Below are 23783 nucleotides of genomic sequence, written 5' to 3'. Positions count from 1 at the left end.
GATTAGAGAGTCACGGCCCTCACTCGCACATCCCCACCGTCCTCAAACCACCCCCACCGTCCTCTCTCTCTCTCTCTCTCTCTCTCTCTCTCCCTCCCACACATACACGCATACGCTCTCCTCACAGACACTCCACTGACTCACTCAACTTCACTCACGTATACACAGACACTCTTCCTCACACTCACACACAGACTCACACTCACTTCTCACTCAGTACTCACACACACACACACACACACACACACACACCTTCTCTCTCTCATATTCAGTCGCATCGATCACTCTTTCAATTCATCTGCCTCTCTCTTTCTCTCTCTCTCCCCATTTGGTCGTTCGCATTGACACACACCCCCTCTTAATCCATCTGCAATGGAGGTAGCCGCACGGGAACTCAGCAGCAGCAGCAGCAGCACAATCCTTCTGGGAGAGTACGAATGGCTGGCGGCCCGCGTGCTGTCCCTCACGGACCCAGCCAGTGCCTGCCGCTCGGCTTGCGTGAACCGGACCTTCCGAGAGGCCTCCGCCTCGGACGTGGTGTGGTCCAGGATGCTCCCCAGCCACGCCCTCACCCTTCTCCACTATCACCAGCTCATGATCGACTCAGATGATCAACATGACATTGATCATCATCATCATGACGCTCCATCTTCCCTCGTGCAGCGCCTCCTCTCCCTCTCCAGCAGGCAGCTCTTCTTCCGCTTGTGCAGATCCATCCCTCTCTCCGGAAATACCCAGGCAAGCCTTCTAGCTTGAATAAAATCCACAGCAAAGCCAATCGAGTAATAATCTCGCTAATCAAGCAATAATCTCGCTACAGGAGAACAATGCTTCGATTGTATCCTGCTTGAATTCAATGAATACCAGATCAATAAACTTTTAGTCCCCATGCACAAAAATGAGCATTTTGATTGTTAATGACTTAATAGATAACATATTCATCTCTATACATAAAAATCAGATAGTTGATTTTGATTCTAATCCATCAGAAAATCAATAACATAGTAATCTCAATACATTAAAACCAATGATTGATTTTCTGTCTTATAGTCCTGCTTGAATCCAATCGCTGGCAAAATCTATCGAGACACTAATAGACTCATATTTATAATGATTCATTGTGTTATCGAGATATACATGTAGAATCAAATCATGACAAAGTCTGTCAAAGGATTAAGCTAATACATGAACACAATGATTACTTGTTTTTGTTGTAGATATATGCATGTATTCTGCTTGAATTTGATAAGTAGCTGATTGATAAAGCATTACTTTGAGTTCATAAAACAGTGATTGATTGTCTGTGTGTTATAGAGATATTGGCTGGATCCTGCAACGGGGGCTGAATGTTATATGCTGGGTTCCAAGGCGTTGGGTATTGTGTGGGGAGGTTCACCTCAATATTGGAAATGGATACCATGCGAGGGATCATGGTGAGTATCGAGAGAGATTATTGTGAGTTGATACAGGGAGGGAGGGAGTTGTATGATTTGCAAGAGGCAAAAATGCCCTATGAGGTAGTTGTATGATTTGCAAGAGGCTGAATCGTACTAATTGGCTAGCTGCGTGCTTCTGTATACTGAATTGTATTACTGGACTAGGCTTAGCATCCTTTACAAGTTCTTGCTGGATCCCTGTGTGCTTGTGTATGCTGAATTGTACTAATTGGCTAGGCTCCTCATCTCTGACAAGTTCTCGCTGGATTCTTACATCCTTGGAATGTTTATGGAGGATTACCCCATATAGCCATGGCGATGGTGTAATCCGGGTCCTCCTGGACTGATTGTTGCAGATGGCCCGTCTCTTTGTCATCCTCTGCTCTTTGTGATCCTCGGACTATCTTGGGACCGATGGATAGACTTATATAATGGATAATGTGGATGGTTGCTAGCCTTCATCCGACTTTTGAGTTTTCCTTTTGTCCGTCCAGACTTTCCCAATCCTTGTTCTACAGCCATGTGGCTCTCTTATAGCAGGTGACACTATTTCGTGCAACCTGCGGCTACTTACAGTTTGGGTGGACAATTTCTAGATTGATGGGCATGTTGGCCAAGGGGAAGAGCAGGTTGCACCTTTACTCATGGTTGGCTGTATTCTTGCCAAGTTAGGCAGTTTAGAGGGCTTATGGCTATTCAGCTCTCCCCTTTGTTGTACATGATCATCTCGATCAGTGGTGTCAAAGTCATCTCCTCTCTCCAGTCATTCTTTGACCTGAAGATTGCAGGGACGGTAGCTTCTTTCCATCCCACATCCCATTCATGTGACTATGTCACAAGTAACATAAATTCCTCCTCGTTGCCCTTTCCCAGCCCTTGTCCCATCCCGTTTTGTGTCACTTATGACTATAGTCGTGCCCTCACTAATATGGCTACTGTCCACATGTGCGGGGCTTTCCTTGTATGCTGCCCTTTATTTTAGATCAGTCTACTCCATCATTCTCGATGTTTGTTCTCTCTTTGTCTCTCTCCCCCTCCCCCTCTTTCTTTGTCTTTCTTGCTTGCATTTTGCCCATTGATAGTTGTGCGGGCCATGAGGAGAGTTGAGGAGGCTTGCTTTACATGGATCTACATATACACTGACTATCCATGGGATGTCTATATGGCCACATTGTGCGTAAAGATTTCACTTATGGTGTATGCCATCCATGTAGAGAGGGAATCGTCAACAATAAGCATGAAATGCAAACTCCCCTTAAGGGACTCCATCCGCATAGGTCCATAAAGATCTATAGAAATAAGCTCCGAGCTGAAGACTACCTTGACGCCTTATTGGGAATGGCATCACAATGCTATTTTCCACGAATGTAGGATACACAAGGTTGCTAGCCCATCACTATGTCTGGGACAAGCTGTTCCCTAGAAGCATTTTGAAGGTAGTCATAATTCAAATGGCCAAACCGACCATGCCAAAGCTTGGATTGTGTTTGTGAAGTAAGAAGAAGAGAAGTTTTCTAGGAATGCATTATACACAAGGTGGTTGGCTCACCACTATGTCTGGCAAACCGACAAGCTGTCCCCTAGAAGCCTTCTGAAGGTAGTCATAATCCAGGTGGCAGGTGGCCAAACCGAGCATGCCAAAGCTCGGATTGTGTTTGTGAAGTAAGAAGAAGAGAAGTCAAGGTAGAATGAGACCTCAACTTGTAGACTCCATTCTCCTCATAACTTGTAGAAAGCACATTTCTCAAGCCACACTCAAGAATCCTGAAAGAGTTTGTATCAAACTCAACCAATAGGCTAAGAGCACAAATCTTGTGCATGGAAAGCAAATGGTAACCCAAACCTGGCACATAAAGCACCTCAGAAGTGTGCGTACCACCACATCCATTTAGAATCAGTTGCATATCACCCCTATCCTATATGGAAATAAAAGAGCTATCTCCTAATGAGAATTTGCCCATGCGAAGGTTGCAAATGGACAACACCTGCAGAAGAAGGGGTCATGTGCCGGGAGGCACCACTACCAACAATCCATTGGCGGGGCTATGGGGCTGTCAATGCAACATCAGAAGCCTTCGAGGTTGATACTTGAACCACCTTCAAAGGGAGGAAAGTAGTTGATGTCGGTACGGCCATTGCTCCGAAATCCTTTGAAGCCTTCTTCTTCTTGGTGTCCTTATCCTTGTCGGTGCAATCCCTCTTTCGGTGACTTGTCTTGCCATAGATGTGACAAGTAGAGTCTTTCTCTTTGTCCTTCTTTGGTTTGTCGTCCTTCTTTTTCTTATTGTCCTTTCCCTTCTTTTGAGAGGATTAACTTGCCAATGCCTCCAACTTGGAGGCATTCTTCCCTTTAAATTGTTTCTCTTGGTCCAAGACCATAGGAACCAACTCCTCCCACCAAACGAAGAGTCGACCCCCACCTTGAAGCAATCAAGGCAGAGTAAAAAGCACCAAACCTAGGCGCCACGGCCAAAGGCACTAGTTGTACGCCACCCTCAAGCTTGATAAGCCCACGTCCCTCAACATAGCCAACCCATAGGCTGCAGCACTCTCCAGAGCCCCAACCATCTAACTCGTCTATGCTTCGGCCCAAGAGAGTCGCACAAACCTATCGGCCCAAGCAACAGCCACTCTCACAGGAGGCATCACCCGACCAAGTCAATCCAACTCCCCAAAGCAAAGCTGAATATAGCAGTCCATCTGTTGAGGCTGACCCTAATCCACCCATGTTCCAAGCAACCCAACCGCAAGCTCAAGGAAACTTCCAACTGCCCATCTTCGTTGTCAAAAACGCTTGTTCTACCAAACCTCAACCACCTGTTGGCCTTACGCCCTCCTACGAACGAAAATCCTTTCTGGCGCTAACCGCTGACCTTGCGGAGGACACCGAGGATGACGACTTTGCTCCTTTTCTGCACACCCACTTTCGCCTTAGCCTTGTTTCGATGCACGACCCTCCCGCTCGCCCTCAAATGCTGAAAACATAGCCTTGTGTCACGCTGAAAACTCCTCTTCAGGACTACCTACGATCAAGCTCATGATCAGTGAGTCTTTGTGTTGCTCTCATCCTGTGTCAGAGTGCAGTGGTGTGGAAGCATATGACCGAGACTGAGATAGAGTGAACATGGAGGGAGAGAGAGAGAGACAGAGAGAGAGAGAGAGAGAGAGAGAGAGAGAGAGAGAGAGAGAGAGAATGCAGATCTGCAATATGAAGAATGCTGAATAAAGAATACAGATATGTACACGGGCGCAGTTCGTATGTCTGCGTATCTCCACCTTGATGATGTCACCTTGCTGTACATCTCGAAGTCTACAACACAATAGTTAGCACGATCTCTGCCCCGAATTAAGCCTGAAATCTGCGATCAGAATATGACTGAAAGTGTGCTGGAAATCTGCAACAAATAGGCCAAAAAACTGGTACAGGTCGGCTGCATGACTGTGCAGAAAACTGTCCGACTGGCCTATCTGATTGTTGACGTGGTATCCAACATGACTATTGACGTGGCAACCTGCTGATGTGTTTGACTACTGATGTGGCATCTTGCAATAAATGCGATGACTGTATAGGCTGGTCAAACTGCCGCATGGGCACATGCTTGTCCAAGGGATGACCGGATGACCATCTCTAACATGAACCCCTTGAACCTCGTAGAAGCTAGAAAATGCCTTGGATTCATATTCTAGGAAATAGGGCTACGGATACCTAGAAAAATCATCAACCACAAACATTAGGTATTTGGCCTTTCCTAAGGATGCTATTTTCATACGTTTGCACAAGGCGGTATGCAACGACTCTGATGGTCCTTAATAAGCCCATCTAGTAGCCACATTTGGAAAAGGTTGGCGGTGCTGTTTGCCCCTCAAACAGTCAGGGCACAAAGTAGGAATGGAAGGAAAACCCGAAAGACCCAACAAGTCCCTTCCACGATGCCTATTGAAGGAATCAAAGTTCAAGTGTCCATAGTAGGCATGCCAAAGTAGCTCAAGAGCCAAGAAGACCGAGCTGCAAGGGTTGTGAGCTTGTAGAGCCCAACCTCATGAGTACCTATCCGTAACACATCTCCAATGGTCACATCTCAACGGTAACAACCTCGTGGGTGAAGAGTCCCTAGCTGTGTCAAACCATGCGGGAAAGTCAAAACCTAAATTAGGAACATAAAGAACTTCGGCACAAGAGTCATGTCTATTTCGAATTAGGGAAACAGTCCTCGCTCCTTAAACCGGCACTAATGAGTTGTCACCAATGGTGACATTGCCTTCTTTGGAATGGAGGCCTTGGATCCAATCGTGATGATATGTCATGTGGCATGATGCACAACTATCCATGAGCAAATGCTTCTTTGATGAGGATGAATCAAGACTAGCATTCTCTACCTCAACGAGATGAACAAAGTCTAATTTTGTTACATTGCGGTTGGTATAGCCTTTGAATCTTTGGCACCATCGATGGAGGTATTTCTACCAACATTTGTCTTTAGGGTATGTGCATTTCCAACAATGTGGGCACTTGGTTTTCCCCTTAGACTTCTCATCCGACTTTATTCGTTTTCTTGGCCTTCTTATCCTTCTTATTGCCCCCTCCCGAAGATGAACCAATTGCAAAAACAGAACTTGTAGATTCGGTGTCATATGATTTTATGTCTTTACTATGAAGAAAGACGAGATCCTGTAACTTCTTGCATTCATGAGTCTATATGCAGGACATGACAAGACATGTTGTAGGAGATCTTGATATACTGCCAAGTTCTGATTCAATGGTTTAATCACAGTTCAGTCACAGGTAATCAGGTTAGACTCAAGAGGAGAAGGGGAAGTCAAGTAGGTCATTGAGATTAAGAGTTGTTTGCATGTGACTTCATGTAGGAAAGAAGTGGGACTTAGGAGACTTAGATATAAAAGGATAAAGTGGAGAAAAGTAAGAGGAAGGAGAGCTGAATGGGGCGTAGCATTTTTTTTGGGAAAAACAGGGCACATCAGGCCTGGACAAAACGTGGAGAAGAAGGGGGCTGAAAACTCATGCAAGTTGGAGGCTTTGGTGAAGAGAAACAGGGCTGAATACTCCTGGACCTTTAAGGTATGTTTTGGGGCAGCGAAGGAGTAAGTTTGTGGCTCACGTGAACCCTAGAAAACAGGGCAAAATAGGGTGTTCAGACTGCTTATTATTGCCCTGAAATTTCAGTATATATCTTTGATCTTTGGGTTCAAAACTTATTGCATATGTTTGTCTACAATGGGTAGAAGCTTGAAGAATACGAAGAACCCTCTTTAGGGTGATTTTAGGGCAGCATAAAAGAGTCTTTTTACTTCCGTTTATAACAGTAAAACATGGCTGAATTCATGTCATTAGGCCCATACAGGGATTTCTTAGGATTCGGAGCTTATTGTCAGTATCATGCCCAGTTGATGGTAGCAACTATCTGCTACATGTTTTCTTGGATTAGAGATGAGATCTAAAGCTTTTGTGGCTACATGTTAATGGGCCAGAAAACTGGCAGAAAATATGATAATTTTGAAGGCAAGTTTTTGTAGCTCAACAGAGGGGGTATCAAGTGATATCATGGCATGTAAAAGGAAAGGTAAAAGAAGTGGTATGAAGAGGAGTGTGAGTACGAATGAAACTATTGTGGGAGCAGAGGGCATGCCAATGAAGATCTGACCCAAAACAAGGAAATGCCAAGTCTGATGGGTTTACCTAATCAAATGGGTCTTGACCCATGTGCTACTGGCCCAAAATGGGGCACAATACATCGTGCCTCAAGTGGGGTACACTCGACCAAAGAATGGTCACGGTTGCCTCAAATGGTGAAAAACACATGCCTGCTCAAAACAAAACAAAGTGTGCTCAAAATATGGGTCATCGCCCAGGCTAATGTACAACCTAGTTTAAAGATGAACTCAAATCTAAGAAATGGACCAAGATCATTGTGAGCAAAGGGAAAAGGAGTGGGCAAGTTGCTCGACCTAGGAACTTGTGAAAGAGAAGGTAGTGTGATGGGGGATGCAATGGGAGATGCCTAGGAGAACTTTGCACAAGAGAAGAGGAATGGAGTTGATATGCTCTTGACAATTTGTCCAATGAATGGCTCTTGAAGTAACATCCTCTACAAAGACCTTGTGCTATGTAACCCAAGTACCAAGACAATTAAGACAATAGACTGAGAGAAGATGGAAGCCCAAATTTAGAACACGGAGGATCTCCACTAGAAAACTCGAAGAGGGATGGTTTAGTAAAATTAGCAATGGTGTCCACACCATTGATAGACACAGATGATGTGTAAGCTATAGGGACTATACCCTCCTAGGAATGGAGATTCTAGAGCTAGTCACATTTGTAAGTCATGTCACTTGTAGCATTGCTAAATACAATCAAAGGCCTCTCCTCTTGAAATATGAGAAAGCCAAGGGAGAGTCCTCCACTTGATGGATGTGAAGGAATATTGATTTGATCGTAACAATAGAGTAGGTACGGATGAAGAGGTAGGCTCCTTTGCTTCATTCCTCCCACCCGGATGAAGGGTACTTCTTTCAGCACTTCTCCTTAGCATGTGAGGTCTTCCCACATTGATGTCACTTAAAAAAGCCTTCTTGCTTGTCCTCTCAAGAATCGGAGTCGAGAGAAGACTCTGATTTAACTTTTCCCCTTTCTTCCTCTTCTTTTGTCCTTTCCTTGATGATTTTCCAATTGCAAAAGCACGGCTAGGGGATCCCACCACATGTGATCTTGTCTCCTAATGTCACCCATCCTATTCAACTAGCTCAGGGACTACTTCCAGGTGATGGTGTCCTGAAGATGAGATGATGAGATTAGTATAGAAGACTTGGTGAAGAAATACCCTAACACAGAAACATAAATGAAAGCATAATGACAAAGCATAAACTCAAAAGAACATAGTTAGGGTTAGGATAACTCAGAGACAATGAACCCAAGTGGAAATCTAAATCAATGATTGAATGCTGAATATATAATGCTCATGCAGCAAACAAACCGTGCAGGAATGAAAACTATACCTTGAACTCTCGCGTCTTGAGGACTGAGGCAAAGGTGCTAAGTGAGAGAGGGTGTCGTATTCTTGACGGATCTTGAAACGCAGCAAGGCAGCCTCCACATGTTGGACAACAGCAAATGCAGCAGTGTGTGGTGTTGACTGATCAATGTCGGATAGGTAGAGGAGAGCGAAAACAACAAACATAGATTTTGATGACGTGGACAACACGACAGCAGAAATTGGTTAAACGCAGCAGCAATGTTAAGGTGGACTGCAAGGCGGCTTCTGGATTGGTCAAACGCAGCCTGTTTGGGAGTGTAGACAGCAAACATAGCCTATGATTAGGCTGCGAGGCTGGCTGCAGCCTCACAGAGAAGGGCTGACAACTAACAGCAGCAAACAGGGTTGAAAACTTGCACGGGAGGCTGGAAACAAGCACGTGATGGATGTGGACAGCAATGGACAGCTTTGGCTGAGCTGTCTGTGGAGGGGGTCTGGGCAGTGAAGCTAGAGAGCTTGAAACTTGCTGAAAAACGATTGGACTGAACTGAGGGCAGCCTACCTATTTATAGAAAGTTTTGGAACTGAACCATGCACCGTTTTAAAAATCTCTCGAACCATGCATCATTTTAGGGTGTTTATTAATTTGGAAATTTTTAACTGTTTAAGAGGCTAATTTAGCATGTAATGCTTATTTTAGCTCAACACCCCATCTCAAGCTCAAAAATTGAGCTAGAAAGAAATGCCAACCCAAAATTTTAAGTGTTTTTGTTTTTATGTGTTTTTTGGGTGCACGGTGGCTGCCCAATGGCCTACCAAGGCCATAGAAGTGATGGTTATCTTACCAAGGGAGTCCAAGTGGTCACTCTTAAGGGGTATAATGTTGCTTTGTGAGTTGACAAGCTTTATAGATATCCCACTATAGCTTCAAGCGAGGAAGGCCATCAACTATTTGTTGATGTGACAACTCATAAAGAGAGTCATATCTGAGACGTCCTAAGTGAAAATGCCAAAGATGCTCAGCGCTTATAGACTCTAGTAGAGTGGCTAAAGCTTGGAAGCAGTGGAATTGAGACCCTTGGCTGTCTACTCCAAAAGAAATTGTGTCATGTGGTACAGGCCACTAAGTTGTGTCTCACTGGGAGCAATTACTAAACGAGTGCGAGAGTCAAGGAGCTTAATTGTGGTCGTTGTGAATACGAGTGCTCGATCCAACCAGCAAAGCTACTGAACGGATAATACATTCACTCCAAGTTAGGGGACATAGTATACATAATCTAGCGTAGTGCGATCTAGGCCTAGGCTAGTGGCAAAAGTAATCTGATTGTGAGCTTGAATTGTGGCCAAGGAGTTGTTCCTAACTCGGATGTGCTCAGCTGCAAGGGCTCAGGAAATGAAAATATCATTGATGGGGGTCATATGATGGATAGCTTCATTGTCCACAATCCAAGGAGTAGTTGAAGTGCTTGGCTGTGACGAGTGGACCTTTGTAGTCACCTCGTTAAGAGGCAACTTGCAAATGTGGATGAGACTTGCATCCTCAAATGTCTCTATGGAGACAATATGGGTCTCTATAGACTAGTCAAGCAAGCCCTTTGGCGTTGAGAATGTTGTCGGCTATGATGCTTGATTGGTGGCAGTGTGGGTCTAGCCTCGCCATTGTCCCTGTTGAGAGTTGCCACCACCCTGTTAGAGATCAGATCATAGCCTGATCAGGGGCAGAAGGCTGGTGCAGTCGGACTGCACAGTCGGACTGCCACGTGGCAGTCCGACCTGCAGCAGGCAGTCGGCTGGGCATTTCTGGCGCCCTCTTTTGCCCGGTTTTTCAGCTATTTATACCTGGCACTTTCAGCAGTCTGGTACACTTCTCTGCTCGCAGATTACAGACCGGTGACACGCACAGATTCCATTTTTGTTCGCAGATTTCAGACAGCAGACAGTGCAAACTGCAGCGGACTTCGAGGTGAACATCAGGTTGCATGTCGAGGTGGAGACACGCAGTCCAGCGCACTGCGCCCGTGTATATATCTGCATATCTTTGTATTCAGCATTCTTTATACAGCAGATCTTCATCGTCCACTGTCTCTTTCTCTCTCTTCTTTCTCTGCGTTCTCTCTCTCTCAGTCCTACGCTTCCGCACCGCTGCACTCAGACATGGTACCAGAGCAGTGTTTGAGGGCTGACTGAGCGCAGAATCAACCTGAAGAGGAGTTTCCATCGCGACACAAATTTGCGTTTTTTGCATTTAAGGGTAGACAGGAGGGCTGCGCCTTGGAACAAGGCTGAAACGAGTGTGGGCGCACAGGAAAGGAGTACAGGTGGTGGATTTGCTGCTGTTTACTGCTGTTTGTCGCGGAGGAAGTTTGAGTTTTCAGCCTACAAGTGCAGGTTTTGCTTTTTCATCGCCTCCGGCGGGTGAAGAAGGTTCAGGACGCGGAAGAGCCTTAGCAGGCTGAGTTTTCCCCGTCAGAGGGGGCTGCTTTTGCGTTTGTGAAGGCATTGCAGGTGAAGATGTCTACATAGATTGACTTGGAGTTCCAGGCGATTATGGACCGGAAGGTGCCTGTGTTACCGGCTCTTCCTGCAGATCAGAAGCTCGACGGCGACAACTACCGCATTTGGCGCGTCATGATGTTGGCTATTCTTGAGTCCTATGATTTGGCGGAGCTGGTACAGGAGGAGATTAACCGGCCCTCGGTAAGAGATGAGTCCAAACTCTCTTCCGATGCTCGTGCGGAGTTGGCCAAGGCCCAGTCTCATTGGGACAAACTGAATGCCAGGATTCGATTCTTTCTCTTTCTATCATGCACTACAGCTGTGATCGCTCACATCGAGCACTTGACGGTGGCTCGGGAGATATGGCTGGAGCTTGATCAGATGTACAATCGGATGACCCTCATGAAGCCGGTTTCTTTGGAGATACAGATGCGGACCTTGTCCGTAAATAAGTCTTCTTCGCTACGGGAGCACATTAACAAGCTAAGGCAGCTACAGATGCAGGTTCAGAATGCGGGGAAGCCGATTTCCTCCGAAGACATGGCGATCACACTCTTGTCCCAGTTGCCGCCACGATTCGGTACATTTTACTCTGCCCTTATTGCTTCGGGGCGAGAGTCTACTCTTCGGTGGGAAGAGTTGGTTCCTATGGTCTTGGACCAAGAGGAATAGTTAAAGGGACAGAATGCTTCCAAGTTGGAGGCGTTGATAGGTCAAGCCTCTCAGAAGAAGGGGAAGGACCAAAAGAAGAAGAAGGGGGATAACAAGTCCAAGAAGGACAAGGACAAGGACAAGGACAAAGACTCCACATGCCATATTTGTGAAAAGACTGGCCATTGGAAGAAGGATTGCCCTGACAAAGACACGAAGGACATCAAGAAGAAGGACACCAAGGATTCTGGAGCGGTGGCTGCACCCTCATCAGCTGCATTTCTTCATCTAGCTGTCATTGAGGACGCTTCACCGAATGCTTATGATGCTACGATGACGACTCCCCAGGCTCAAGAGTGGATTGTTGATAGTGGTGCCTCACGGCACATGACTCCTTCATCAGATGGTGTTGCCCAGTTGCGACCCTCGCGTGGGCAGATTCTCATCGGAGACAGCTCTTCAGTATCTATTGCAGGTCGGGGTAAGATGCAGCTTATTCCAAATGGACGAGGAGGTATCCATACCTCAGAGGTTTTGCATGTACCAGGATTAGGGTACCATCTCCTTTCAGTTCATAAGATTTGCTCCCTTGGTCTTCTGGTGGAGTTTGACAGTACTACGGTGCGAGTCCTTGATTGTGGATCGAGGAAGGTTCTCTCATCCGGATATGAGGAGAACGGCATTTATAAACTGAAGTCTTCCACCGCCCTCTCTACTCTTCTTCTTACCTCTCAGTCACAGTCAGAGTTATGGCATGCTCGGTTTGGTCACCTGAACTATGACTATCTTCGGAGGGCGTCACGTGGACAGCTTGTTCGAGGGTTGCTGGATATAGTGGTGAGCCAACAGCCATGTGTCTCCTGTATACGGGGGAAACACCATAGGGATGCCATTTCCCACATAGCTTCGCGGCGGTCTACTTTACCGATGAAGCTAGTATCTACGGATCTATGTGGCCCTATGAGGAATAAGTCCCTGCGTGGGAGCTCGTACTTCATGCTGATCGTGGATGACTACAGCAGGATGACATGGGCCTACTTTTTGGCACTAAAGTCAGAAGCTTTCTCGCACTTCAAGGATTGGCTTCCCTTTGAGGAGAACCGATCGGGCCGGAAGTTGAAGATCTTGCGATCCGACAAGGGAGGTGAATTTGTTTCTAATGAGTTTGCTCGGTTTTGTGCAGATAGAGGAATTCACCAGGAGTTTGCCAATACCAACACTCCTCAAGAAAATGGTATTCTTGAACGGAAAAACTGCAGTGTGATCGAGATGGCGCGCACCATGATGGAGCACCGACAGACCCCTCAGGTTCTGTGGGCCGAGGCTGTGGCTACTGCAGTCCACATCCTTAATCGATCCCCTACTTCGGCCGTGGAAGGGATGACCCCATTTGAGGCTTATTTTGGGACGAAGCCAGATGTTTCTTACTTTCGGGTCTTTGGGTGTGATGCCTATGTTCACATTCCCAAGGCACACCGTGATAAATTTGAAGCAGCTTCCCGAAGACAGGTATTTGTTGGCTACAGCTCCCAGTCCCAAGGCTACCGACTGTATGATCCCGTCAAGCGGGATGTGTACACTAGCCGTGATGTGCGGTTTGTGGAGGTTCCGGCTACTTCAACGGGTGAGGAGCATCCCGTTCTTGGAGATCCAGGGGAGAGTTGGGCTCCTTCTACAGTTCCACTGGAGCCCGTGCCTTTTGATTATGATTCTGTTTCTAACACAGAGTCTACTGTTCCACTGGACACCTCTGAGGAGTTACCACCGGTGGATATTCCAGAGTCTTCTGCTAATGGAAAACGACGAGGGGAGGTTCGGCCTTCTCCTCGCTGGGCCCGTGACACACTCCGTGATTCAGGGATCGAGGGGGTTCCTGAGGAGTGGGGATTGCAGGATGGTCCGTGGCGGTCACGAAGGCACCAGGCACATTCTACGGAGCTTGTTTGCTCCAACTATTGTTTGATGACCCGTGTTATGCAGGATCGAGAGCCCACCTCCGTGAAGGAGGCTTTACAGTCCGCCCCATGGAAGAAAGCTATGAAAGCCGAGTTGGAGGCTATTGAGAGGAATGGCACTTGGTCACTCGTGCCTCGCCCCCCGAAGAAGAAGGTGATTGGAGTCAAGTGGGTCTTCAAGACCAAATACCTTAGCGACGGTTCTTTGGATAAGCACAAGGCTTGCCTTGTTGCTAAAGGTTTTGCACAGCGCCCAGGTATTGACTGTCATGACACTTTTGCCCCCATAGCTCGTATGGCGACCATTAGAGCTGTTCTTGCTTTGGCTGTCCTGTTTATCAGTTGGATGTGAAGTCGGCCTTCCTCAATGGTGATTTGAAGGAGGAGATCTATGTTGAGCAGCCTCCTGGCTTTGGATCTTCAGATGGGAAAGTCTACAGGTTGAAGAAGGCCTTGTATGGCCTCAAGCAGGCTCCGCGTGCATGGAACGAGAAGATTGATTCGTTCCTCCAATCTCAGTTGGAGTATCGGCGGTCCAAGGCCGATCCGCAGCTGTATGTTCACACTTCCGAGGATGGTTGTGTGCTGTTTGTATTATATGTTGATGATTTGATTGTCACAGGTGATGATGCACATCAGGTCCAAGAGACGAAGTCAGCTTTACATCGGATGTTCGAGATGACGGACTTGGGTCTACTCCATTTCTTTTTGGGCCATGAGATTTATCAGTCTCAGAGGGGGATCTTTATCTCTCAACAGAGATATGTACAGGAGCTCTTGGTGTCTTTTGAGATGGAGGATTGTCGGGCCCTATCTACTCCTATGGATCCGAACTGGAAGGCCACTTCCCATTCAGCTTCTCCTTTGGCGGATGCGTCCCGCTATCGTCAGTTGATTGGGTCCTTGATTTGGCTTCTCAACACGAGGGTTGATCTATGTTTTGCTGTTGGGCTCTTGGTAGGGTTTATGAGTGAACCTAAGACGGTGCATTGGCAGGCTGCTCAGAGGATACTTCGGTATCTGAGGGGGACGTCTGATTTAGGGATTCATTACCCCGCAGGGACAGATGGGTTAAATCTTGTATTTGCAGGTTGGAGCGACTCGGATTGGGCCGGTGACGTGGACCATAGGCGGTCTACTACAGGTTACTGTTTTACCTTGGGTGCAGGCGTTATTTCATGGAGTAGCAAGAAGCAGCCCACGATAGCCCTTTTGTCTACTGAGGCGGAGTATCGGGCCGCGTCTTCCACCACATGCGAGGCCGTGTGGCTTTGGAGATTATTGGAGGAGCTTGGGTGCCCCCAGACTCGTCCTATTTTGCTGCGATGTGACAATGAGAGTTGCATTGCCTTGGCAAGGAACCTTGTTTTTCATGCCCGGACGAAGCACATAGAGATCCAGTACCATTTCATCCGAGAAAAGCTTGTGGATGAGACCATCACTGTGGAGTACTGCAAGACGGAGGACAATCTTGCGGATTTGTTTACGAAGGCACTTCCTCAGGCTTTACTTCGGAGACATTCCAAATCCCTCAGGCTTCTGCCCTGCCCCGGCTCTGAGAGGGGGTGTTAGAGATCAGATCATAGCCTGATCAGGGGCAGAAGGCTGGTGCAGTAGGACTGGCAGTCGGACTGCACAATCGGACTGCCACGTGGCAGTCTGACCTGCAGCAGGCAGCCGACTGGGCATTTTTGGCGCCCTCTTTTGCCCGGTTTTTCAGCTATTTATACCTGGCACTTTCAGCAGTCTGGTACACTTCTCTGCTCGCAAATTACAGACCGGTGACATGCGCAGATTCCGTCTTTGTTCGCAAATTTCAGATAGCAGACAGTGCAGACTGCAAGGGACTTCGAGGTGAACAGCAGGTTGCATCGTCGAGGTACACTTCTCTGCGTTCTCTCTCTCTCAGTCCTACGCTTCCGCACCGCTGCACTCTGACACACCCTATCTTCCTTGCTAGGGGTTGCCCATTGATTGAGGAGCGAGGATCTAATTCTTAGCTTTTGGTGCTATACCTCTTGCCTTTGATCAACACTTGTTGTCAAAGTGGCTAGCCTTCTAACAATGTTGATAATACTTATTTTTCTTTGGTACATTCTGCCACCCGGGCTTTAGAGACGATTGGGAGTTTCCTTGGGTCTCAGTAGATTGATTTTGATTTTGATTTTGAGTGTGTTTTTTTAAAATTAAAATTCTCCCAATTTTGATTGGAGTTTGATTTTGTTTATCCCTCTCTTATTGCCCCTTGTGAGAAGCAACGAGAGTCCCCTCTATAGAGGTAGAACTATGAAACTGATCGAACAACTGAGTATAATGTAGTATCTGATACTCAAAACTCATAGAAAGTGAGTATAGTGGGCTGTGAGATCGCCTGTTGCACGAAATCGAAGTATTATATTGGTAGGGGGTTGAGAAACAATGTGACCTAATCGTCCAAGGACTCAGGAGCCCTTGTAGTGGAGATTTCGACGAGAAGGTTTCGATACTTGAACAACTTGACTTTTAAGTATCTCAGTTAGTGATTTTAACGTTTTGGAGCTCATGATTCAAATTGATGCGATGGGTCCTTTCCCGAGCTACATAGCAATTAGTTAAGTGTACCCAACACTCCGATGCTAAGTCAAAATACTTAAGTTGTGAATGAAATTCAAGTAATAAACCTTGCATCAACTTGACAATAGTGGAGGAATTTTTAGCCTTCCATGAGTGGACAATCTCATATGAACAAGTATGAGATCGGGTTGGGGTTTCAACCCGTGTACAAGATCCTTAGGTTTTGGGAGTCAAGGAAATGTCTCATCAAGTTTGACCAAGTAGTGAAGTTCGATTCGTTAAAATGAGTCTTATCATTAAAGACATGTTTGGTTGATAAGGAGGAAGAACCATGAGGTGTTAGATAAGTGGAATAAGAAGGAGGTGGTGGAGGGGGATAAGTAGAAGGGGGAGGTGGGTAGGTAGAAATAGGCTGATAATGTCCAATGGGGGCCAATTGATAGGGAGGCATTGGAACATGAATGTTTTCATAAAGTGCTGGTGGTGGAGAGGCACAAGGACATGTAAGCTCTGTCCAACGGTCGGCTGGGGGACTAGGTAATGCCATGGAGGAAAATTGTGGTACCAATTGATCTACACTTGTGGCAGCATTCCCAAGCCATGAAAAACCCGGAAGTGTGGGAATGGGAGGATGAACCTCCGGACACACCACCCGATTAAGAAAAAGACCAGGTCCAAAAGGTTGTGCCTAAGGGCGAAGGTTCCCTCAGTGTGATGTGAATGCATCATAGGTGCACTTAATGGACGCTGAAAGGAGGGTGCAACGGAACTAGTGTGTGCGATGGGTGGGAGATTAAATGGATTTGCCATTTGTGTAGATGTGGGAAATGTGTTAGGTTTCTTTTGTTCATTAAATGCAAATGATGAAAAAGATGAATGACCAAGATTAAATTGACCATGAGATATAAAAGTTGAAAGAAAAAATGAAGTACTCACCATAGATTCTTGCAATTTTTGTTTACCTTTTCTTGAGTGCAACTGGAAAAACCTATCTACCTCGTAGCTAACGAACCAGTACTTAGTTTGAACAATTCCTTTATCATGAGCATCACCAATATTTTGTGGAAAACTAAAATTAGAAGATTGAGAAGTAGTAATATGCGTACCTGACATAGGAGTGAATGAAGGTGGAGAAGTGTGTAAAAAAAATGAAAGAGGTTAGGATGTAGATGATGGTGGCTGTGGGGAAAATGGTTTGTACTCCATGCCAATTTCCACGTCAGGATGGCCAATCCATTCTGGAGCTTCCGTCCTTCCTAGAAAATCATTAGACTAGTGCAATTTGCTGTTGAGCTCAATACAAAATCTCAAGGGGAAAACTCAAATTTACCTTCAATTTGCTGTTGAGCTCGATACATGAGGATGAGATTATATTCAGCTTGTGAGATCTCGTATGGTTTGTGGACTCCATGGTAGTCCGAAGACCTTCGGCCATATCAAATGGAGGAGCAAGGTATGGAGCCCACTCTGTCGCGTGTTTGGATGTGCTAGGCTTGGGAGCATCATGATGATGTGGTGAAGTTGTGTTTGAAGTCATCTTGCCCTCCTTTTGTTTTTGCTTCTTGCAAAGGGCTTTTAGATCAAAGGCTGAGGTTTCGTGGAAGAGAACATTGCACTGATATCATGTGAAGAAATACCCTAATGCAAAAACATAAATGAAAGTGTAGGACAAAGCATAAAATCAAAAGAACACAATTAGGTTTAGGGTAACTCAGAGACAATGAACATAGTGCAAATTTGAATCAATGACTGAATGCTGAATACACAAATGCTCATGCAGTAAACAAAACCATGCAAGAATGACAATTATACCCCAAACTCTCGTGTCTCAAGGATTGAGGCAGAGGTGCTAAGCGGGAGATTGTGTCGTACTCATGACGGATCCTGAAACGCAGCAAGGCAGCCTCAAGATGTTGGATAGCAGCCTCAAGATGTTGGATAGCAACAAACGCAGCATAGTGTGGTGCTGGATCAATGTTGGATAGGCAGAGGAGAGAGAAAACAGCAAACACTAATTTTGATGGTGTGGACAGTCAGGCGGCAGCAGAAACTAGTCAAATGCAGCAGGAATGATGAGGTGGACTGCAGGGAAGCAGCTGGACTGGTCAATCGCAGCTTGCTTGGGAGCGTAGACAGCAAACACAACAGCCTATTTGGATGATTGATTGGTGGTGGCAGCAAATAGGGCTGAAAACCTACATGGGAGGTTGGAAACAGGTGCCTGATGGATGTGGACAGCAACGGGCAGCATCGGCTGAGATGTCCTCTACGAACGGGGTGTGGGCAATGAAGCTAGAGGGCCTAAACCTGCAAAAATGAGATTGGGCTGAATAGAGGGCAGCCTAGCTATTTATAGAAAGTTTCGGGACCTCATACCATGCACTATTTTAAAACTCTCTCAAACCACACATTATTTTAGGGTTTTCATTTATTAAGCATTTTTGGGGTTGTTTAAGAGGCTAATTTAGCATGTAAAGTTATTTCAGCTCAACAAACATTATACATCGGGGACAATAGATGTGATAAGAGTCACAACCATCTCATCTGAGGCAACTTGATTACGAGTTCATTTTGAGGGCTATCTTGTGGGCAAAGGTTAGGACTTGATAAATAGAAGACAATTTGGTCCAAACCTTAGAGACACTAAGAAATGTGTTGTACATGGACGTGAATTGAGTCATGGCAGCTCATGAAGAGGAAAGGGACTAGCTTGGGAGTTAATTTAGTCCTACAAGGCTACCTAATCCATTGTAGATACTAGAACCAATCTGCAAGTCCACAATGGGACAAGCAGTAGGGATGGTGACGTAGTCCTAGAGATTGATTGTGTCAAGGATACACTTGATCTTGCATGACCAAATTGGCCAATTGGAGTCATACAACTTGTCTTTCCTTGGGAGATTGTGGAGGACACGCACCTATACAGGGGGTGCCATGATGGCCATCCTCGGAATTGAGGATGCAGAAGGTGAAGGGGGAAAGGAAATATGAAGGGATGAAGGATAGCAAGGAGGCCAGTCATGGTCCTTGCATCTTGAGCCACATCATGATTTGTTTGGTCTTTGTGCCAATCCTCACAATCTAAACAATCATGATTGTCTTTGTGATGGCCCTCTCGATCTCAGGACTCTTGGCGAGGATCCCCATGGTCCCAGTGGTTGGAACATTTGTCTTCACGGTCCTGGTGCCACTTAAGGCGGTCCTCATGGTGTTGGCTGCATTCAGTGCCCATTCATTCTTGCCAAACATACCAATTTGCCTTGTGCATCATTCAAACAACATGCAAATCCAGGAAAGTAGGCCTGCATTTTGATGTAGGTTGCCTCTTTATTAATGAAGACGACCCTCTACAATCTACTATAAACTGCATTTGCTGATAGGATCTGCTAGAAACGGCATTTAGTGATGGTGACCTGCTGTATGCCGATGATGACCTGCAAATTGCTGATGTCAGCTGCAGTTTATGATAGATAACAGCTGCAAGGGATGTGTTTTGAGATTGCCTGATGTAGAGAGTGTGGAGGGCGAGTAAAAGGCAGCAGTAAGGTCTGAAATGCAGCAAGCAAAAGGGTTTTCCAGGCTGCACTTGACAATGATACCATGTGAGAGTGTGCAATGGAAGCAAGGGAACATGGAGAGGAGAAAAGAAAGATGAAACAGAAGTCTATGAAACAAAAACACTTTGATCTGAATGCAACATGAAGCTGTGAAGAGTCCACCCCTGTGTGAATGCCAGTGAGGGTACTAGACTGATGACAAGATAAGAATCTGATTGAGGAAGATGAGTAATGATGGTCACGGCCTAGAAACCCTAATCTCCACGTAATGGGCCTGTGGTGAAGAAAATTGACACACAAGAAAGGCTGACATACTATGACACTCGCAGAGCTCTTTGTGTCCTGGTTTGTCTCACAAGTAGGAGATGAACACAGAACACGTGACAGATAACATGCTTGCTAGAACCATTGGCTCTTAAGGCAAATGCAACGTAGCCTCAAGTCAACATGTCATTTAAAACTAACCTCTAGATAGACATATCTTTGGATCTGCCTCATTCTCTCTCCACCATATACACAAACAAAGAGACTGATCATCCATTCAACTGGGTGGAGGGATTAAATACCATAAACTTGGTATTTAATCCAATGCTGAGGACATATCTTTGGATCTGCCTCACTCTCTATCCACCACATACAAACTAAGAGACCGATCATCCAATCAACTAGGTGGAGGGATTAAATACTGTAAACTTGGTCTTTAAATCCAATGCTGAGAACAAAATAAACCAGCTGGTTAGTGATAAACTCGACCTAGGAGGGTCATGAGGGTACACATCGTCTCAGGAAATCCCTCACTGATCACTGAAGCATAGCTTCAATCTCCTTCCATAGAGAGAGAGAGAGAGATGGATGTCGGATCCACTTGTTGAGGGAAAATTACCCCCAAAAATATGAATGTGATTTTGATTTGTAGATGGTGTTTGTGGTTTCAGGTTTCCGACTGTGGCATATTTGGACAGTGTTTGCTGGTTTCTTGTGGAGGGTACATGGTGCCAGTCGCTTAGTCCTGGAAGCTATGTGGTCTCCTTTAGGCTCAAGGTAGGGGGTGCAAGTGGTGCATGGGCCGGATCGCCCGTCAAGCTGAGCTTACAGAACTTGTCCAGTGGCAAGCAAACCGAGAGCCAATGCTCCTTTGATTCTCGCCATCGACGCTCTTTTCCTCCTAGTGGCCCTCCCGTCTTCTTATTCAGCACCAATACCAACAGCAATCACAATGGCAATAATGGGAGTAGTAATAATGACACCCACAGCAGTCACAATGTTGCCAATAACATTCTAGCCATTGCTGACAATGTCATTGGTGAATCCTCTCCATGGGTGGAGTGTGATGTGGGCGAGTTCCATGTCAATGATGAGGATGCTGAAAGACCTGTTGAGATCAAGTTCTCCATGCGGGAAATTGAAGTGCTTGGGTGGAAGTCTGGGATTTTCTTGGACGGTGCTGTCATAAGGCCTACCCATGTGGTCAATACGGCCCGCAAGGGATTTGTTGCACGTCAATATATTGATGTCAGTGAATTGGAGATGTCTCAGCACCTTATCCAGCTGAGGGGGACTAAGGATGGGGAGGAGGAATTAGACAAAGGTTCTGAATTGGCCAAAAGTTATAAGAAATATAACTCCTATATAGAGGTATAAATGGTCTAAATATCTTACAAACTTACAGGAAAGTAACACCCATTCAGCAATACTTAACGTTTTCCTTTCCTAAAACCAAAATGAAGATCGAGAGCACATCTATTTCGCCAAATGCTAATTGTATATTTGTGAGCACACGTTTTTTTCAGAAGTCCTGGCTGGGTTACTCCGAGATATAGTACATGAAGTTGAGTCATGCAAATTGGTATGGAGGGCAATGTGCTCTGTGAATGAATATGTATACATACATCTGTATGTACATATATATCTATCTAGATGTTTGTATGTGTGCTATACACAAAATAAATGATAAGAATGTGAAAAATTTGACAGTTTGGTGGATTTGATTACATGGTGGCCTAATACCTATACGCTATTGTCCTTCCACAAAGACATGAATATTCTGCTGCATGGTGTCTCAAGTATTTCAGTCTGAGTATTTTGGTTTTGTTAGATGCATTTTTTCTGTGAAGTTATGAATAGATCTTGTACTTATTACATGATCATGAAGTCCACTCCATGGTTGCAACATTGGATATCATAAATTTGAGGGAGAGAGCATCCTCCTCATGTCATGATTGCATAAGGATTATGTTGCTTTGTACAGTTCATGAATGGTCTGTATATGATTTTAGTGAATAGTGTTAACACATCAAATCTGAACAGATAAGTATATGTGAGTATATGGTGCTTTGCAAGGTGTAGAAATGGAAGGTGTGTGTAGATGTAAATCTATGATATTCAAAGTATGTAAATCATAGTGTTGTCTCTTTGGGTGGCAATGATTTATTGCAACTCAGAACACAACTACCAGCCTCAATTGAGCATGTCATTTCATTTATTCAAGTAATATAATTGGCAATTTCTATTTTTCACTGTATAAGGGTAACACCCTTGCGCGGCGCAGAGATTGGAAGTGGGTTTGTGTTAGATGTCCAGGTGAGAAAGGAGCACATGGTTGGCAATGTTTATGGTGTGTATCCGTGTGTGTGGAGTGGAGAACGGTTCTCATAGAAAAGAACATTGTTCCTGATCAATGTGATAAAACTTCTCAATTGTGATAAGAGAAAGCAAACTTTTCAAATTGCTTTCATGTTGATTGGCTATCACGTTGGCAATGTTGCACATAGCAATCTGTGTATGGCCTGGGCTTGCACATGGCAATGTTCTTGTGATAGTGCTTTTGAACTGTTTGGGCTTGTTTCTACCCAGTATTTTGAATTGTTATGGTCTTAGATGGACCAGAAACTACTGTTCTTTGGCTTTGGACTAGCACTACTGCAACTTTGATATGTCTGAAGTCATGTAACCACACCCAAAAGCGCCCATGTAATGCAACAATACCTTTATTGCCATGGTGCATTATCCTTCATTAGGCAGTGTACTTGCAAACAGGGCATGCTATGAGCTTCCCTGTTGCAGACACAATTTCTACTGTCTCGTGTGCCCAGCCCAAGTAAAACTATCTGAATGGGAAGAAGTACAAGGTTGGCTTGTAGGGCGCAAGTTGATTTTTAAAGTTGTGCTTTAAAGATTCAAAACTCGGTATGTCATTCATAATGGAGCCAAGGTGGTTTTGGAGTTACATGCTACACTACTAATATCTAGATTACACATGTATATAAAGTGGCCAACTCTATAGCAAATGTAAACATTGGCAAATCTATTCCAAAGCATTCAACGGATATTGTTTCTGGTTAAGGTAGTAGATGACAATCATCTAATAATTACTAACCACAAGTAAAAACCATGAAGATTATTTCGACAAGAAAGCTCCCACTCGCTAATTCTCCAAATTCCTATGATAGCCAACTTTGCTATTTGGGCCTATGACATTAGTTAGACATGTTCAATGCAAGACTAGAATGCTATTTCAATAAACAAACGTAGGTTAGAGTTATGCAAATGGAGTTATCCCCTTTCAAAGGTGGCAAGGATGGCCTAGCTCACAAACACTACTATTGAAACTACCATGAACATCTTATGTCATTCCAAAGAGCATTTAGAATCCTCAATGCTGGAGTTGGCATATTATTTAAAAAGGTGTAACATGATCCTACAACAAATCTCCAAGTTGATGGTAAAATACATTGCTACATGTTTGAAAGTTCATGATAACATGCCTTGTACCACAAAACTTGTGCATTGTGTATAAAGATAGTTTCAATGATGCATGGATACTCAAAGCTACAATAGAACTGAAAAGAGAATGCCATATAAGCTTAAAATGAATATACACATCAATGATGCATGGTTACTCAAAGCTACTATAGAATTGAAAAGAGAATGCCATACAAGCTAGCATGACGATACAAATCAATGAAATTCAAGGATGTTCTAGCAAAGATGGTCAGATTTGTAAACATGACTGCTACACGAACCATTCAAAAAGCTTGCTCAGTAGAGTTTCAACCAAGATCCAATCAAGCTTATGGAGTAACATGAAGCAACAGCATTGCTTAGAGCATGTTGAGAGAGAGAGAGAGAGAGAGAGAGAGAGATTTG

The 23783-nt window shown here is 45.0% G+C and overlaps 1 protein-coding gene across 1 annotated transcript; it reads left to right on the top strand.

Moving 5' to 3' along the window:
* Positions 1-22299, top strand: LOC148041063 (putative F-box protein PP2-B12). Its single transcript, XM_087676329.1, has 3 exons — positions 1-738; positions 1315-1433; positions 20573-22299. The coding sequence occupies exons 1-3, from the start codon at positions 373-375 to the stop codon at positions 21276-21278; spliced, it is 1191 nt and encodes a 396-aa protein (XP_087532455.1). The 5' UTR covers positions 1-372; the 3' UTR covers positions 21279-22299.
* The last annotated feature ends 1484 nt before the right edge of the window (positions 22300-23783 follow it).

This window comes from Lygodium microphyllum, chromosome 1 (assembly GCF_053477565.2).
Source record: "Lygodium microphyllum isolate KBCC chromosome 1, Lygodium_microphyllum_v1.1.10, whole genome shotgun sequence".
Taxonomy (NCBI): Eukaryota; Viridiplantae; Streptophyta; class Polypodiopsida; order Schizaeales; family Lygodiaceae; genus Lygodium; species Lygodium microphyllum.
This window is presented reverse-complemented; position numbering and strand designations above follow the sequence as displayed.

Bases quoted from the DNA above. Each gene is read 5' to 3' on its own strand.
- LOC148041063 (XM_087676329.1), top strand. From the start codon at position 373: ATGGAGGTAGCCGCACGGGAACTCAGCAGCAGCAGCAGCAGCACAATC. The intron at 739-1,314 runs GCAAGCCTTCTA...TGTGTGTTATAG, and splicing joins CTCTCTCCGGAAATACCCAG to AGATATTGGCTGGATCCTGC. The intron at 1,434-20,572 runs GTGAGTATCGAG...TTGTGGTTTCAG, and splicing joins ATACCATGCGAGGGATCATG to GTTTCCGACTGTGGCATATT.